Raw genomic sequence first — 16,440 nt, 5'->3', positions numbered from 1 at the left:
ATGAGACAATTTCACTTGGTAAGATTTTGAGTTTTTGCAGTGTAGGTAGACATAGCATCTATTATAACCCTGATTCTCTGAGTGAAAGCCAAAGCTCTTGAACTCTAGCATCATTACTGTATTTGAACCCATCCCTGCTTTTCTCTGCAGACACTGTTTCTTTTTGTTTTCTGTATAATTTCAGCGCTCTTACTTCACATGTTTCCCCCTAAAGCTTATTTCCCCCCTCTGTGCTTCTGTCTGTAACCTGCTTCTGTCCCTTTAAAGTCACTTCTCTCCTTCTGTTTGTTTCAATGTTGCTCCCTTTATGTGTTCGTAGGAGTTATGTCTGCACCCCCGTCCATCACTACCTGAGGTAAACACAGCCGCCTTAGAGCGAGGTGGTCATTGATGACAATGAAAAACACACACACACACACACACAATCATGTTGTCATGAGTTACATTCTCATCCATGTTACAGGCTCCTCTGTTCATTCAGTGAGTCCTGTCCCATGTTGGCCATCCACTTTACAGCAGGAGTGAGGAGAGTGTAGCTCAGTGAGACACGTGAAGATCTAGTCCTTGATTGTTTTTATTTTAAAGGTTTGCATGAAGACTAACGCTGCAGGGTAAGCTTTGAGACCACGGGGTACACTGATTTGACCTTTGACTTTTCTTTTGTAAGAGCTGGCAGTGTAACTACTGCCTGACGGAAATGTACTACGCAATTGTAGCAGGAAAAGTTCATTAACTGCTTATTTGGCAGCTTGTGTCGTGAAAATTTGACCCAGAATGAATACAGACGTGTTTTATGGGGTTTGTTCAGTTTGCTTTGCCTTCACAAAGGTAATTTGTTCTTTGAAACATACACTACCAGTCAAAAGTTTGGACACACCTTCTCATTCAATGGTTTTTATTTATTTTAATTATTTTCAACATTGTAGATTAATACTGAAGACATCAAAACTATGAAATAACCTGGTTTTGCCATAATCTGGATTACAACAGTCAAACAGGGCTATCCATTGTGTACTAACCCTACCTCTGAACAACACAACTGATGGTCTCAAACACATTAAGAAGGCAAGTCATTCTACAAATGAACTCTTGACAAGGCTCATGTTCATTAGAAACCATTCCAGGAGACCACTTTATGAAGCAGACTGAGAGAATACCAAGAGTGTGCAAAGCTGTCATGAAGGAAAAAGGGGGCTACTTTACAGAATCTAAAATATAAAACAGATTCTGGTTTGTTTAACACTTTTTTGTTCATTAAATAATTCCATATATGTTCTTTCATAGTTTTGATGTCTTCAGTATTAATCTACAGTGTTTACAATAATTAGAATAAATACAAACCCTTGAATGAGAAGGGGTTTCCAAACTTTTGACTGGTAGTGTACATTTATTTAAAAATACTTAAGAATACTGTTCATTGTACTCACTATTGAGAAGATTGTGAAATCCAAAGTGGTGACACCATTTTTTAAAACACCCCAAGATTTGTTTTCTGCTTACTTTGTTTTCTAAAAAGTTAAGATGTTAAGTCGTGTCAGAAAGAAGAACTTTACCCGTACCTGCATTTCCAAAAAAGCTCCATATCTGCCGGTTAATTCAGTCCAGGCTCGTTCTGTAACATTTATCTTCTTTCTGTAAAATCAGAAGAAGACTTAGCGCTGTTTAAGACCTAAGTTTCAAACTGCAGGCGTTCAGATACTTCAGGGAAGTATAAAACAACATGTCCAAGCATGGTGATACAGCCATGCTTGCCGTTTGTTCAGACACGTTCATGGACGAGCTCTCTCCACAGTAGACTGTGATAAATGGACCCAGTGGATGGCTGTGTTGAAAGCTTCATTGCACCTTGGTCATACAGTAAATCATCCAGCATGTAGGGACGAAGTGCCATCATGAGATGTAAAGTTGAATTTACTGCTGGGTTTATGTGCCATGAAGTCATAAAGTGAGAAGTACATACATACTGAATGTGTCACGCCTCAGAGGAAACCATTCATCCATTGGAAACATTTCTGCCCTGTGTGAAAGTAGCAGGATTAATGGGGATGATTTGTACAAAGGTTTACACAGTGGTTTATAAAGCTTGATCGGTCTCTGTGGGTTTGATTTGTTTGGTTCTTCCCCCCGCAGTAAGGAGCAGCAGAAGTCCATGAAGGCGATGTCTGTGTGGGAGCAGAGGGCCAACCAGCTGAGGAGGCAGAACTGGGCAAGCTGTGAGGCCCTGTACAGCGAGCTGGAGCCCGCAGATCGTATCCGCCTGTCCTCCGTCCTCAACATCCGGCCCGACATGAAGACCCACCTGGATCGGCCCCTGGTTGTCGAACCTTCTGACGTGCCTTTGCTGGGGGGACACCAGCATCACCATCACAATCCTGAGGAATCCGAGACCACGGCAGATCCTCCTCCTCCATCTGCGGGGCACCAACAGCCTCGCCGACACCACCGGCACAGAGACCGAGCCAGAAGGAGAGAGGAAGCTAACGAAAACGGTAACACCAACAAGGACGGAGGGCACCATGTCCATCACAGCCGCTCCAAAGACCACGAGTGCAGCCGCAGGAAAGAGGACAAGAGCGAGAGGTCCCACAGCCGAGAGGGAGGCAGGAAGCATCACCATCAGAGCTCAATGGACGACAGCGGTGGAGGAGGAGAGAGGGAGCACCGGCATCATCACTCACACCGGCAGTCCAGAGGAGGCAACGGGACAGTGAACAGTGGAGGGAGGGGGGAGCGGAGATCCCGACACAAAGATGGACGTTCATGTAACAGGGACGGGGATAAGAACTCTCGAGGGGAGGATGGAGAGAAGAGGAAACATCGGACTCATGGATCCAGAGGACAGTCCACTGTTGAAGGAGAGGAGTCCAATGAGAGGGAGAAGACCCACGGTCACAGGTAAGAGTCAGAACCACTGTAAGGCTAAACAGCAACTATGAGTCCAGATGAGGGCCCAAGGGTTCGGCTACAGATTCAGTTTGTAGCTTGATTAGCGTCGGTGCAGTCAGAAAGTAGTAGGACAGGAAGCCTCACATTGGATCCCAAAAGGAGCCAGTACTCCGGTTATATCTCTCGTGTATCTTCAGATTTCCCTCCTCTCTCCTTGATCCTCTATCCTTTCACCCCCAAGCTGCATTAAGGGCCATGAGATGCTCCTAAGCATTGTGGGTGTATAACTATACATCCTAGGAGTGAGGAGACATCAATTTAGAGAACTGAGATGCAGGAACAGAGAAATGAAAAACGATTCCTAAGCGGCTGACATACTTGAATATTTCCTTATATTGAGTGCTCGGTCGTAAATTCTCTGCCGTTAATGTTTACAGCCAGGTTTATGTTTTTGTACTGTCAGTGTTTGTGTTGAGCAAGGGATGTATTATAAACACCAAAGATAGCCCCAGCCCATTTTTTAAAGGACTGCTCTCCTGGCACTCAGTCCAGAAGCGTGTAGAGCTTCAGGTTTACTCATTATTAATATGATCTGCGCAAGTAGCAAATTCATTGTGTTGGATCAAAGGGAAGCATTTAACTCACTAAAGTCACACAATAATACAAACAGGCTAACTAGGGAAGAAGGAGAAGGAGAAGAAGAAGAAGAAGAAGAAGAAGAAGAAGAAGAAGAAGAAGAAGAAGAAGAAGAAGAAGAAGAAGAAGAAGAAACATACTTTATTAAAAGGCGTTTATTAATCCCCAGGGGGGGGGGAATTCAATTTTTTTCACTCGTGTTGTTTTTCCGTCATGCTACATGCACAGTTTTTTTGGTATATACATACAATCATGCACACACACATGCAGTGGACATGCACTTAGGGAGAGATGTCAGAGTGAGGATACTGCCATCAACCAGCGCACCCCGAGCAGTTTGGGGTTCGGTGCCTTGCTCAAGGGGACCTCGGCAGTGCCCAGGCAAGTGAACCAGCACCTATCCAGCCACCAGTCCAGTTGCCAAACTTTGTCCATAATGGGACTCAAACTGGCACCCTCTGGTTTCCAAACCAAGTCCCTATGGACTGAGCTACTAGTAAGACAGTGGAAGACAAGCAACCTTCAAATTCTCCAGAAAGTGAAATTACTTCTGTTTTCAATTCTTCAAGGGAGCAACCCAACTGCTGTGTCTGCTCAAAAAATCTACTTCATCTACTTCACCTCCGTCTTTGCAAAAGCTAAAGTGTTTCCACACGCTGGACCGCAATGGTGGCTTGATCATTTCTTGTTTGCCAGCTTCTCCTCTGACATCCTCCATGCTATGTTTGATGTCTCCTGGCGATGACGTCACAGACAGGCAGCCTGAATTGAGTAACGTTTAACATCTTTATCATTAAAAGTGCAAAAAAAAAACACATCCATATAAAGTCTGCCGTGCTTAAATCTAATGTGTTGTGTCCTAGAATACATACAATCGATTTATTACCTTTTAAAACGATGTTACATCGATATATGTCGTCAGGAAGGCCAACTTGCTGAGCACAGATCGATGTAGTCGGATCATAGGAATATAAATCGATACATCGATCTAGTAGATGAATCTTAACACCCCTGTTAAGAACCCAATAAGTTCACCTTTACAAATGCCTAAACTGCCCTTAAACCAAGAAGTAAGTTGAACTCATCCATAATCATGTCTCAAGGCATGGAACACACAGCAATGAGGGATAAAACAACTTCTATAGACACTGCTTTGTTTGCTTTATGTTGGTTGTTATTAAGCTGCATGCTTTGGTGTTTGTAGAGATGTTACTGTACAACATGAGACTCTTGAAAGTCAATGCACATACAGGATGATACAAATCAGTGAGATGAAAAATAAATATTGATACCCAGGTTAAACACTAAGGGGTGCTATCTGCCTTTGACTTCTCTTGTCGGCATCATCATGTCTCTTCTGTCTGGAGCTGAAAAGTGGCATGCAGATGCAGTGGCAGCAAGTCGTTTATTAAGGGGTTAATTAATCCCCAAGGGGAAAATTCAATTTTTTTTCTCCATCATGCTGGAAAAGGCATTCTTCATCACCAAACTGCCCTTGGATGGTTGGGAGAAGTTGCTCTCTGAGGACGTTCTGGTACCATTCTTTATTCATGGCTGTGTTTTTAGGCAAGATTGTGAGAGAGCCCACTCCCTTGACCGAAAAGCAACCCCACACATGAATGGTCTCAGGATGCTTCACTGTTGGCAAGAGACAGGACTGATGGTAGCGCTCACCTCGTCTTCTCCGAACAAGCCTTCCTCCAGATGCCCCAAACAATCAGAAGGGGATTCATCAGAGAAAATGACTTTACCCCAGTCCTCAGCAGTCCAGTCCCTGTACCTTCTGCAGAATATCAGTCTGTCCCTGATGTTTTTACTGGAGAGAAGTGGCTTCTTTGCTGCCCTCCTTGACACCAGGGCTTCCTCCAAAAGTCTTCGCCTCACTGTGCGTGCAGATGCACTCACACCTGCCTGCTGCCATTCCTGAGCAAGCTCTGCACTGGTGGTGGCCCGATCCCGCAGCTGTAACACCTTCAGGAGACGGTCCTAGCGCTTGCTGGACTTTCTTGGGCGCCCTGGAGCCTGTTTGGCAACAATTGAACCTCTCTCCTTGAAGTTCTTGATAATTGGATAGACGGTTGACTGAGGTGCAATCTTACTCGCTGCTATAAACTTCCCTGTTAGGCCCTTTTTGTGCAATGCAATGATGGCTGCACGTGTTTCCTTGCAGGTAACCATGGCTAACAGATGAGGAACAATGGTGTCATGCACCATCTTCCTTTTAAAGTGTCCAGTCACTCAATCATGACAGATTGATCGCCAGCCTTGTCCTCATCAATACCCACACCTGTGTTAATGTGTGTCATTGAAATTAATTTAGCTGGTCCTTTTGTGGCAGGGCTGAAATGCAGTGGAAATGTGTTTTTGGTGATAAAGTTCATTTTCAAGGCAAAGAGGGACTTTGCAATTAATTGTAGTTGAGCTGATCACTCCTCATAACATTCTGGAGTATATGCAAATTGCCATTATAAAAACTGAAACAGCAGACTTTGTGAAAATTAATAGTTGTGTCATTCTCAAAACTTTTGGCCATGACTGTATACATACAATCATGCACACACACATGCAGTGGACATGCACTTTGGGAGAGATGTCAGAGTGAGGATACTGCCATCAACCAGCGCACCTCGAGCAGTTTGGGGACAAGTGAAGATCTATCAGTTGAGGATGAATCGCCTGTGTTAATAAAGACGAAACCTGAGTGGCCGACAAACGAGAATAAACCTCTGTTTTGGCCTTGTTCCTTTTTTTTCTTCTTTACCCGTACATGATTGTATCTGCTAGCTATCTCGATCAATTTCACTCTCAGCTGAACGCCTGCAGGTGTTACAGAACGTGTTACAACAATGTGAGAGCTTATAACGCTACAGGGAGAGTTAATACTTCCAGCATTTTTTCACTGTTACTCCTTTAACTTTACGATTGGCAATGACAGATGAACTCTTTTGTCCTTCAAAGTAAAAAGCACATTTGTCTCTTTTATAAAGCTTTTCCAAATAATTTATTGTATCACAAGTTGAGTTTATTATTATGTCCTTAGGTCTGAGTTAATATAAAGCATAGAGAATAAAGTAACAAGTACAAAAGGCTCCTCCAGGCTCTGATCACAGACCATTTTAAAAGCAGCAGTGCTTCTGGAACGCTCTCTGGACGGCTGACAGTAATGGTTTGATTTATATTTCGCTGAATCTTTGCCAGAACAGTGAAAGTATATCACTTGTCAAATCTTTTGCAAGTTCACAAATATTTTATGACTAAAACGAATCTTAAATGGTTTTGACCCTGCTGTATTAAAAAGAATGTTTCCACTCTACATCATTTAAGTAAAATTAAATGACTGACTTTGGCGAGTAGCACCATGGTGATATTATTTCATAATGTGTGTCCATGTCTAAGAACTGATCTTTGTTCTGTGGACAGGTTTGGGGACTCAGAGGGGGAGTCCCTCACCGTCTCCCCCCAGCAAGGCTCTGATGGAAACAACTGGCCTCCAGAGGACTCAGACAACCAGAAGAATGTGAAACGCACCGGCCACGCCCCTCCTGTGACCATCACCTCCCCACCCGGAGAGACCACCCTCATACAGAGTCAGTACCAACCCGGGCATCGTACCAATATCAGACATCCTGTTACTCTGATGACTGCATGGCACAATGAGAGGCACTAAGAATGCATTGCAGATGCTAGTGTTCACAGGAATTGTGCATCACCTGCTACCTCACTCCAGTTTATTGATTTAACAATGTTCAAACACAAACACGCCCATAAAGCTAAGTTTGGGATGGGAAACCTTCTTTTGAGTTTATCACAAAGTCTAGATGGGATTCAAGTTTTGATTCCAGTAAAAGCTTTCTTCCTGTAGCCTGAAAGCTCATGCAGCTCTCTTGTGGATATAGTCTCCCCGTGCATGCTCTAGTTGAGCCTTAGACAACTGACTGAACCCCTGTTTATATTGCTAACAGTAATATCCAGATATCCACACACTAAATTTACAGATATATTGGTTTAAGGTCAAACAGAGCTGGAACTGTGGTGGTGAACATTAGAGAGTGTGAACATGTTGGCCATTACAAATCCTGCAGTGCGTTCACCATCAGCTCTCTGCAGACGTTAAATATTTCACTCGAGCTGCACATGGCTCGAGAGCACTCCTGTTTTAGTATTTACAGTGAGGCACATTTGCATAGAAAGGGTTTAATTTTATCCCAACTGGATGCATAATGGAGTATTTAAATGCCTGCATGTAGCACAGAGACTCAGAAGCACAGTTTGGGTGCATCTAACCCTTTGCATGTGCTTTGAACATCCCTCTATCAGGCAAGGCAAGGTAAGGCATGTTTATTTATGAAGCACCATTCATACAAAGAGCAATTCAAAGTGCTTTACAGAGTTAAAAACAAAAACCAGAATAGTAACAATCAATAAAAACATACAGCAAACACTTCAAACTTTAAATTGTATATGTGGCTAGTTATGTTTGATGTACTCTCTCTCTCTGTGTACTTACAGTATCTCACAAAAGTGAGTACACCCCTCAAATTTCTGCAAATATTCAATTATATCTTTTCATGGGACAACACTGAAGAAATGACACTCTGATACAATGTACAGTAGTCACTGTATAGCTTGTATGACAGTGTAAATTTACTGTCCCCTCAAAATAACTCCACACAGCCATTCATGTCTAAACAACCAGCAACAAAAGTGAGTACACCCCTAAGTGAAAATGTCCAAATTGGGCCCTAAGTGTCAATATTTGGTGTGGCCACCATTATTTTCCAGCACTGCCTTAACCCTCTTGGGCATGGAGTTCACCAGAGCTTCACAGGTTGCCACTGGAATCCTCTTCCACTCCTCCATGACGACATCACGGAGCTGCTGGATGTTAGAGACCTTGCGCTCCTCCATCTTCCATTTGAGGATGCCCCACAGATGCTCAATGGGGTTTAGGGCTGGAGACATGCTTGGCCACTCCATCACCTTCACCCTCACCTTCTTTAGCAAGGCAGTGGCCGTCTTAGAGGTGTGTTTGGGGACGTTTTCATATTGGAATACTGCCCTGTGGCCCAGTTTTTGAAGGGAGGGGATCATGCTCTGCTTCAGTATGTCACAGTACATGTTGGCATTCATGGTTCCCTCAATGAACTGTAGCTCCCCAGTGCCGGCAGGACCCATGCAGCACCAGACCATGACACTCCCACCACCATGCTTGACTGTAGGCAAGACACATTTGTCTTTGTACTCCTCACCTGGGCGCCGCCACACACGCTTGACACCATCTGAACCAAATAAGTTTATCTTGGTCTCATCAGACCACAAGACATGGTTCCAGTAATCCATGTCCTTAGTCTGCTTGTCTTTAGCAAACTGTTTGCAGGTTTCTTGTGCATCATCTTTAGAAGAAATGTGAGGGGTGTGCTCACTTTTGTGAGATACTGTATGTAACTTAACGTACATAGTAAACAGTGTTGGGTCTTATTATCTATTTAAATTAGGAGGGATTATTCTAAATAATCAGCCCCCTTCACTGCTCTGAAGTTCGTAACTTGCAGAGACTTACTGTCCCACTGGACACAGAATCACAACTGATCTTGTCTCAACCAAAATGAACCTTCAATCATTCGATTCATCTCAGAACTTCTTCCCAAGGATTAAGACTCACACACTGAATCTTTCCTGTGTCAGCCCGAAGCTGGCTCAGACATCTTGACATATCTGCAGGGTGCCTGCATGACCAACATTTAATTGTAGCTCCAATATCAGGTTCATTCCATAATGCCATACCTTGTCAGAAAATATCCAATTTATAATGTGACATTAAACAAACTTAAGCATTAAAACACATTTTATTTTAAAATCTAAGATCAAGAAGGAAATAAAGTAATATTAGCGTGTTAATAAAATAAATTAAAAGTTTGTAGTTACAGAAATAAAAACTAAGGTTGAAAAATGAGTTTGCATCCATTTAAGGGGTGGAGTAAGCAGGTAAGAGGAGTGTTTTTAAATCTGTTGGGTCTGTTTTTTAATCTGGGAGGTTTATTATAAATATTCAGCCCCCCTCACTGCTCTGAAGTCCGTAACTTGCAGAGTCTTACTGTCCCGCCAGACACAGAATCCCAACTGATCTTGTCTTAACCAAAATTAACCTTTAATCATTCCATTTATCTCAGTACCATGAGAGGGAGATGAAGTTGTGATTTGATGCTACAACTTTATGACTGATTTGAATATCATACTGTGAGTTTATTGTGTGAAGTCAGTGTGAGTGAACCTCGTCCTCATTGCTTTTATCTGTCCTCTCAGTGAACAGTAGGGACTGTGAGACGATGCCCATGACCGAGAGGAACCTGGAGGATCTCGGCCCAATTGGACCCAGACCCATCCTGCCTTACAGCTCCATGTTCGTCTTTGGACAGACCAACCCGTGAGTCATCTCAACCTCCTTCAGATAGACCGCAGGGTGTTGTGTGCTTTGTTGTTTTAAATCTGTAAACTATCATGCCACCACAGGAAGCATCAAGGTTTGGCATGCTCCTCTCTGCTTCCTCAGCTTAAAGCAGTGAAGTGTACTCCCTTTAGAGACCAGTGCCTTATTACCGCTGTCCTCAACCCTGACCCTGCTCCTGACCCTCATTTACAAACTGTCCTGATGAAGACTTTAACACTGGTGGATGATTAGTCTAATGTCAGTGAGCTGGTGAGATCCAGGTGAATGAGGCCAAGTCAGTCTTTATTTCTGGCTTGTAATATCTTGAGCTAAGTTGTTATGTCCTTACTGGACGAAGAGATGTTGAACGTTACTCTCTGGCTCTCTTTAAAGGGTCACCTGTGCGTTTCTACACTTTGGTCCTATTTTTAACACATATGTTGGTGATCTGCACGACTAATGTGTTAAAAATAGATCAGAGTTTGTGATGTGACAGCTGTTTACGGTTATCAAAAAGCGTATTACCCTCAAAGAAGAAGGTCTATCTCTGCAGAGAGTCTTCCTGTAATGTTTTCAAATACCTGGAGAGACGTGTGAGCCCGTCTGCAGCACAAACACGCTCTCTCAATGCTTTAAGTTTGATTGGACTCATATGCCATTAGATCATGTTGTAGCGCTGACAGCCTGTTTCACAGCTGTCAGCTGAGGCAGGAAACTGGAGCCATTCCCAAACTTTTAGTGCTTATCAGTCGTTTAGAAGCTGAAGTGTATAAATAGAGAGCCCAGGTTTTATGAAGAGTCTTTCTTTTAATGACTAATTACTGCCACGCTTTCTCTGCACACATCCTGGTATTTCTGATCTGACTCTGTCTACATGTCAGCTCATTGCTCCACCATTTGTAATAATTTGCGGGTGAATGTTGCACAGTTTATCGTCAGCATTACGTCCACCCTGTACCACTTTGCAGTTACAGTCCTCAGGTCCAAATCCATAAAGCTCCATACTCCACTGTGACACAAACCCCGAGAAGAAAATCAATAGAGGAAAATAGACCTGATATTAACTTCATCCCGTCTGTATCCTGAGGGTCTAGATGTGGATTTAGATCTGACACTGATGCTATATTTGGACTTTACCTCCGGGTTTAAGAGATGCTGTTTATGATGTGATGTACATTTATGGGTTTATTATTTAGATGCAATGAAAATTATCTCCCCTGTGAAATAATACCAAAACAAATATCAGAGATTCAGCTTCTTGAGCTTTGAGATTTGCTGTTCTTAAACTTTCTGTTAAGCGACATAGATCCTGGATTTATTCTAAGCTTTAGCTGCATGTGTTTTTTTTAGGATGCACACTACCAGTCAAAAGTTTGGACACACCTTCTCATTCAATGGTATTTCTTTATTAGGGCCCGAGCACTGACACGCAGTGGCGGCGAAGGCCCTATTGAAACCCTCCCTAGGAATTACTCTTATTATTTGTTACGCCTACGTGATCGCATTTTTGGAGCCTTTAACATGCATGAAAGCGCACACATTTTTGCATGCTCATCAGGCCTGGTGAAAAAATTTAAATCTATGGGTCTCGCAAAAAAAATCTCAAAAATGTGCTCACTAGCGCCCCCTAGAGTTTTCAAAAAACCCTCGCCATAGAGGTTATTTTGAGCTACACACATGAAAATGAATACGCTTATTCATGGCAGCAGGACGCACAAAAAAGCCTCTTACACCCATATCCAAAACTCAACAGGAAGAGCGCCACCTAGCGTTGATAAATTAAAAATGGCGCCCACATAAGGGTGCATACTTTTGCAATCTCGTCCTAGGGTTTTTCTCCAATTCAGTCCAAACAAGTCACATTCTAAAGTAGACACATTGACAATCCAAAATTATTAAAGGCATTCCATTCAGACTTAAATTGTGGGCGTGGCAGGCTTTCAGGCTGTGCATCAAATGCACATACAGCTTTGAATGTGAAGAATGACGCCCAAATAAGGGTGCATACTTTTGAGATCTCCTCCTAGGGTTTCTCTCCAATTCAGTCCAAACCAAGCACATTCTATAGCAGACACATTGACAATCCAAAATTATTAGAGGAATTCTGTTCAGACTAAAATTGTGGGCGTTGCAGACTGTCAAGTTTGTAGGTTTTCTTGGCAATCTGTCAAAAAACTTGGAACATTAGCACCACCTAAGGGACACAGGTCTCAGATCTTGCTTTTACATCATGTGGTGGCTTATATCAGGCAATGGCTCACATAGGCGGTGGCTGCAGGTGTGCGAGGGCCCGTTCATCACCGCTTGCGGCTTTAATTTTAATTATTTTGAACATTGTAGATTAATACTGAAGACATCAAAACTATGAAATAATCTGGTTTTGCCATAATCTGGATTACAACAGTAGTCAAATAGGACTATCCATTGTGTACTAACCCTACCTCTGAACAACACAACTGATGGTCTCAAACACATTAAGAAGGCAAGTCATTCTACAAATGAACTCTTGACAAGGCTCATGTTAGTTAGAAACCATTCGAGGAGATGAAGCAGACTGAGAGACCCCTTGAATGAGAAGGTGTGTCAGAACTTTTTACTGGTAGTGTATGTGAAGAGAGATTCTTTGTCGTGTTTGTGTTCTCAGGGTGAGGCGGTTGTGTCACTACATTGTGACCCTGCGGTACTTTGAGATGACCATCCTGGTCGTCATCGCTATGAGCAGCATCGCTTTGGCAGCAGAGGACCCTGTGTGGACCAACGCCCCGCGCAACAATGTGAGACACACACTCTACATTCAATCCTTGCAAGACTCCTCAACACAAAACAGTGTTTCTAAAATGAGTTATATATGTATATATACAGTCATGGCCAAAAGTTTTGAGAATGACACAAATATTACATTTTCACAAAGTCTGCTGCTTAAGGGTTTTTAGGTGTTTTTGTCAGATGTTTCTATGGTATAAAGAAATACAATTAGAAGCATTTCATAAGTATCAAAAGCTTTTATTGAGAATTACACAGAATTCATGCAATAAGTCAATATTTGCAGTGTTGACCCTTCTTTTTCAAGACCTCTGTAAATCTCCCTGGCATGCTGTCAATCAACTTCTGGACCAAATCCTGACTGATGGCAGTCCATTCTTGTATAATAAATGCTTGGAGTTTGTCAGAATTTGTGGGTTTTTGATTGTCCACCCGCCTCTTGAGGATTGACCACAAGTTCTCAATGGGATTAAGATCTGGGGAGTTTCCTGGCCAAGGGTCCAAAATCTTAATGTTTTGTTCCCCGAGCCATTTTGTTATGACTTTTGCTTTATGGCAAGGTGCTCCATCATGCTGGAAAAGGCATTCTTCATCACCAAACTGCCCTTGGATGGTTGGGAGAAGTTGCTCTCGGAGGACGTTCTGGTACCATTCTTTATTCATGACTGTGTTTTTAGGCAAGATTGTGAGAGAGCCCACTCCCTTGACCGAAAAGCAACCCCACACATGAATGGTCTCAGGATGCTTCACTGTTGGCAAGAGGCAGGACTAATGGTAGCGCTCACCTCGTCTTCTCCAAACAAGCCTTCCTCCAGATGCCCCAAACAATCGAAAAGGGGATTCATCAGAGAAAATGACTTTACCCCAGTCCTCAGCAGTCCAGTCCCTGTACCTTCTGCAGAATATCAGTCTGTTCCTGATGTTTTTACTGGAGAGAAGTGGCTTCTTTGCTGCCCTCCTTGACACCAGGCCTTCCTCCAAAAGTCTTCGCCTCACTGTGCATGCAGATGCACTCACACCTGCCTGCTGCCATTCCTGAGCAAGCTCTGCACTGGTGGTGGCCCGATCCCGCAGCTGTAACACCTGCAGGAGACGGTCCTGGTGCTTGCTGGACTTTCTTGGGCGCCCTGGAGCCTGTTTGGCAACAATTGAACCTCTCTCCTTGAAGTTCTTGATAATTCGATAGACGGTTGACTGAGGTGCAGTCTTACTCGCTGCTATAAACTTCCCTGTTAGGCCCTTTTTGTGCAATGCAATGATGGCTGCACGTGTTTCCTTGCAGGTAACCATGGCTAACAGATGAGGAACAATGGTGTCATGCACCATCTTCCTTTTAAAGTGTCCAGTCACTCAATCATGACAGATTGATCGCCAGCCTTGTCCTCATCAACACCCACACCTGTGTTAATGTGTGTGACACCTGTGTGTCATTGAAATGATGTTAGCTGGTCCTTTTGTGGCAGGGCTGAAATGCAGTGGAAATGTGTTTTTGGTGATAAAGTTCATTTTCAAGGCAAAGAGGGACTTTGCAATTAATTGCAGTTGAGCTGATCACTCCTCATAACATTCTGGAGTATATGCAAATTGCCATTCTAAAAACATGAAACAGTAGACTTTGTGAAAATTAATAGTTGTGTCATTCTCAAAACTTTTGGCCATGACTGTATATATATATATATATATATATATATATATATATATATATATATATATATATATATATATATATATATATATATATATATATATCGATTAGCCTTTTACTGTAATAGAGTTAACTGCCTAGCAGTTAGTACTGTATTATAACTGGTTTGACTTCACGGCCATGTCCTCCCCCTCTTTCTGCTCCTCACAGTTCCTCTCTCTCTTCATCTGTCCTTAAAACAATGATCTTAAACATTCAGAGTCTAAAACATTGAAACATGCTAACTGATTTCACCTGATTATCACAGACACAGCTCAATCTGATAAGTTTCTTCATGTTTTCTTTTGCAGGTGCTCAAATATCTGGATTACGCCTTTACGGGTGTTTTCACGTTTGAAATGGTGATCAAGGTAAACTTTGAGAGTACTTCTTTGTTCATGAGTTGTGACACTTTTTGCGACCTTTGGGATTGTTGAAGTGTGTTGCAGACTATTGAGCTTATAACTTCACATTTAAACACCAACAACCTCAGGACTGTACATCTCTTTACTTTACTTCCTCAGAGTGTTGAACATGTGTTTGATTTAGTCTCTCACTCTGCACATGTTGCACCCACTGAAAGCACTTGATTGATAAATGTTGAGAGGACATGAAGGCAGTCAGTGCCAGGACGTCATGGATCATTGTGATCAGGACATTATGCTGCATTAGTGTTTATTTTAAAGGTTAATCAGCTTTGGTCAAGAGGAGGAAAACAATGTGAGTGATGTTAAAACCCACGAGGTGGTAAAGTGAAAGAGACGTTGACATAATTGAAGTAAACAGACACGAAGCAAATAGAAACCACAGCAGCAGGAAAGAGGACCTGACACAGGTACTGCTGTTTATTTCTGCATCTGTTGAAGATGCCAACGAAAAAACGCTAATGTAACGACTTTACTGTGAATGAAAATGTTCAGTTTCCTGTGATTTATGAGAATAAAGCAGACTAACAGGAAGTAAAAAAATAAATGAACGCACTTTAGACGTCTATGTTTTTAAAGCTGCATAAATAAAATATTATTTAACCTTTTAGTAATCTCTAGATGAAAACTTAGCATCAGCTTGTTTATACCATAGACTGTATACATAATACACGTGATATCCGTGACGTCACCCATCTGTTTCTGAAGCGCTGTTTTGAGGCCAATTGTCGGCGGCAGCCATATTGGAAATGTTTAACTCAACATAACTGCTGTCGAGCTGGTGTGACGTAAAGAGGCTGGCTTTGAGCTTCCTTGCCAACAGCTACAGTGTTCCTGCCTGTCAGTCAAGTCAGCTGTGCCTCTCGTAATGGAAAACTCGAGATTTTAATATCTTCAAAATTGCAGCATTATGAAAAAATTCGACCCCCCTACAGTGTGTGCCGATCAAGAAATGAGCTATCCGGACTACACTCGTTTTTTGAACCAGGCTGTAAACGTGTTTATTTCTGCTGTAAAGATCGGCTTTTTTTCATGGGTGTGTATGTGGTTTCCGGGACTTCCAGAGCCAGCCTCAAGTGGACACTCGATGCACTGCAGCTTTTAGCACTTCGGCATTGGCTTCATATTTTTAGACCAGAGGTTGCCGCTTGGTTTGTATGTTGAGTTGGCAGCAGAATAATAAGCAGGATAGTGTGCAGTGAGCAGGTGCTTATGTGAACTAGAATCCCTCCATGGTGTCTGTATTATCCCTCACTTTATAATCTACTGTAACATCATGAAGCAGTGATGATTCATCTAGTCTGTGTTAAAATGTCTGTGTGTATCATTAATACTGAAACATACTATATAACCTGTGTACTCATCAACAAACTCATTTAAATTGTGTTAATGTGAATCTTCCAACACTGTGTTGTGTTTGCTGTAGATGGTGGACCTCGGCCTGCTGCTTCATCCAGGAGCTTACTTCAGAGACCTGTGGAACATCCTGGACTTCATAGTGGTCAGTGGGGCGCTGGTGGCTTTTGCATTTTCGTAAGTTTGATGACTCCTTCTCTGACGATATAAAGTTTTATGCTTTGTAAAGAGTTTCTTCCTGATTATCAGAGTTAGTGGAAACA

The 16,440-nt window shown here is 42.5% G+C and overlaps 1 protein-coding gene across 1 annotated transcript in view; it reads left to right on the top strand.

Moving 5' to 3' along the window:
- Positions 1–16,440, top strand: part of cacna1ba (calcium channel, voltage-dependent, N type, alpha 1B subunit, a) — a 234,712-nt gene that overhangs the window by 157,206 nt on the left and 61,066 nt on the right. The window contains exons 19-25 of the mRNA XM_034692917.1: positions 320–355; positions 2,131–2,895; positions 6,943–7,109; positions 9,826–9,946; positions 12,594–12,723; positions 14,708–14,767; positions 16,248–16,354. Of these exons, the coding sequence (XP_034548808.1) occupies positions 320–355; positions 2,131–2,895; positions 6,943–7,109; positions 9,826–9,946; positions 12,594–12,723; positions 14,708–14,767; positions 16,248–16,354 (1,386 nt within the window). The remainder of the gene's footprint in view (positions 1–319; positions 356–2,130; positions 2,896–6,942; positions 7,110–9,825; positions 9,947–12,593; positions 12,724–14,707; positions 14,768–16,247; positions 16,355–16,440) is intronic.

Source organism: Notolabrus celidotus, chromosome 9, assembly GCF_009762535.1.
Source record: "Notolabrus celidotus isolate fNotCel1 chromosome 9, fNotCel1.pri, whole genome shotgun sequence".
Taxonomy (NCBI): domain Eukaryota; kingdom Metazoa; phylum Chordata; class Actinopteri; order Labriformes; family Labridae; genus Notolabrus; species Notolabrus celidotus.
The sequence above is the reverse complement of the archived record's forward strand: the minus strand, read 5'-3'. Positions and strand labels throughout refer to the sequence as shown.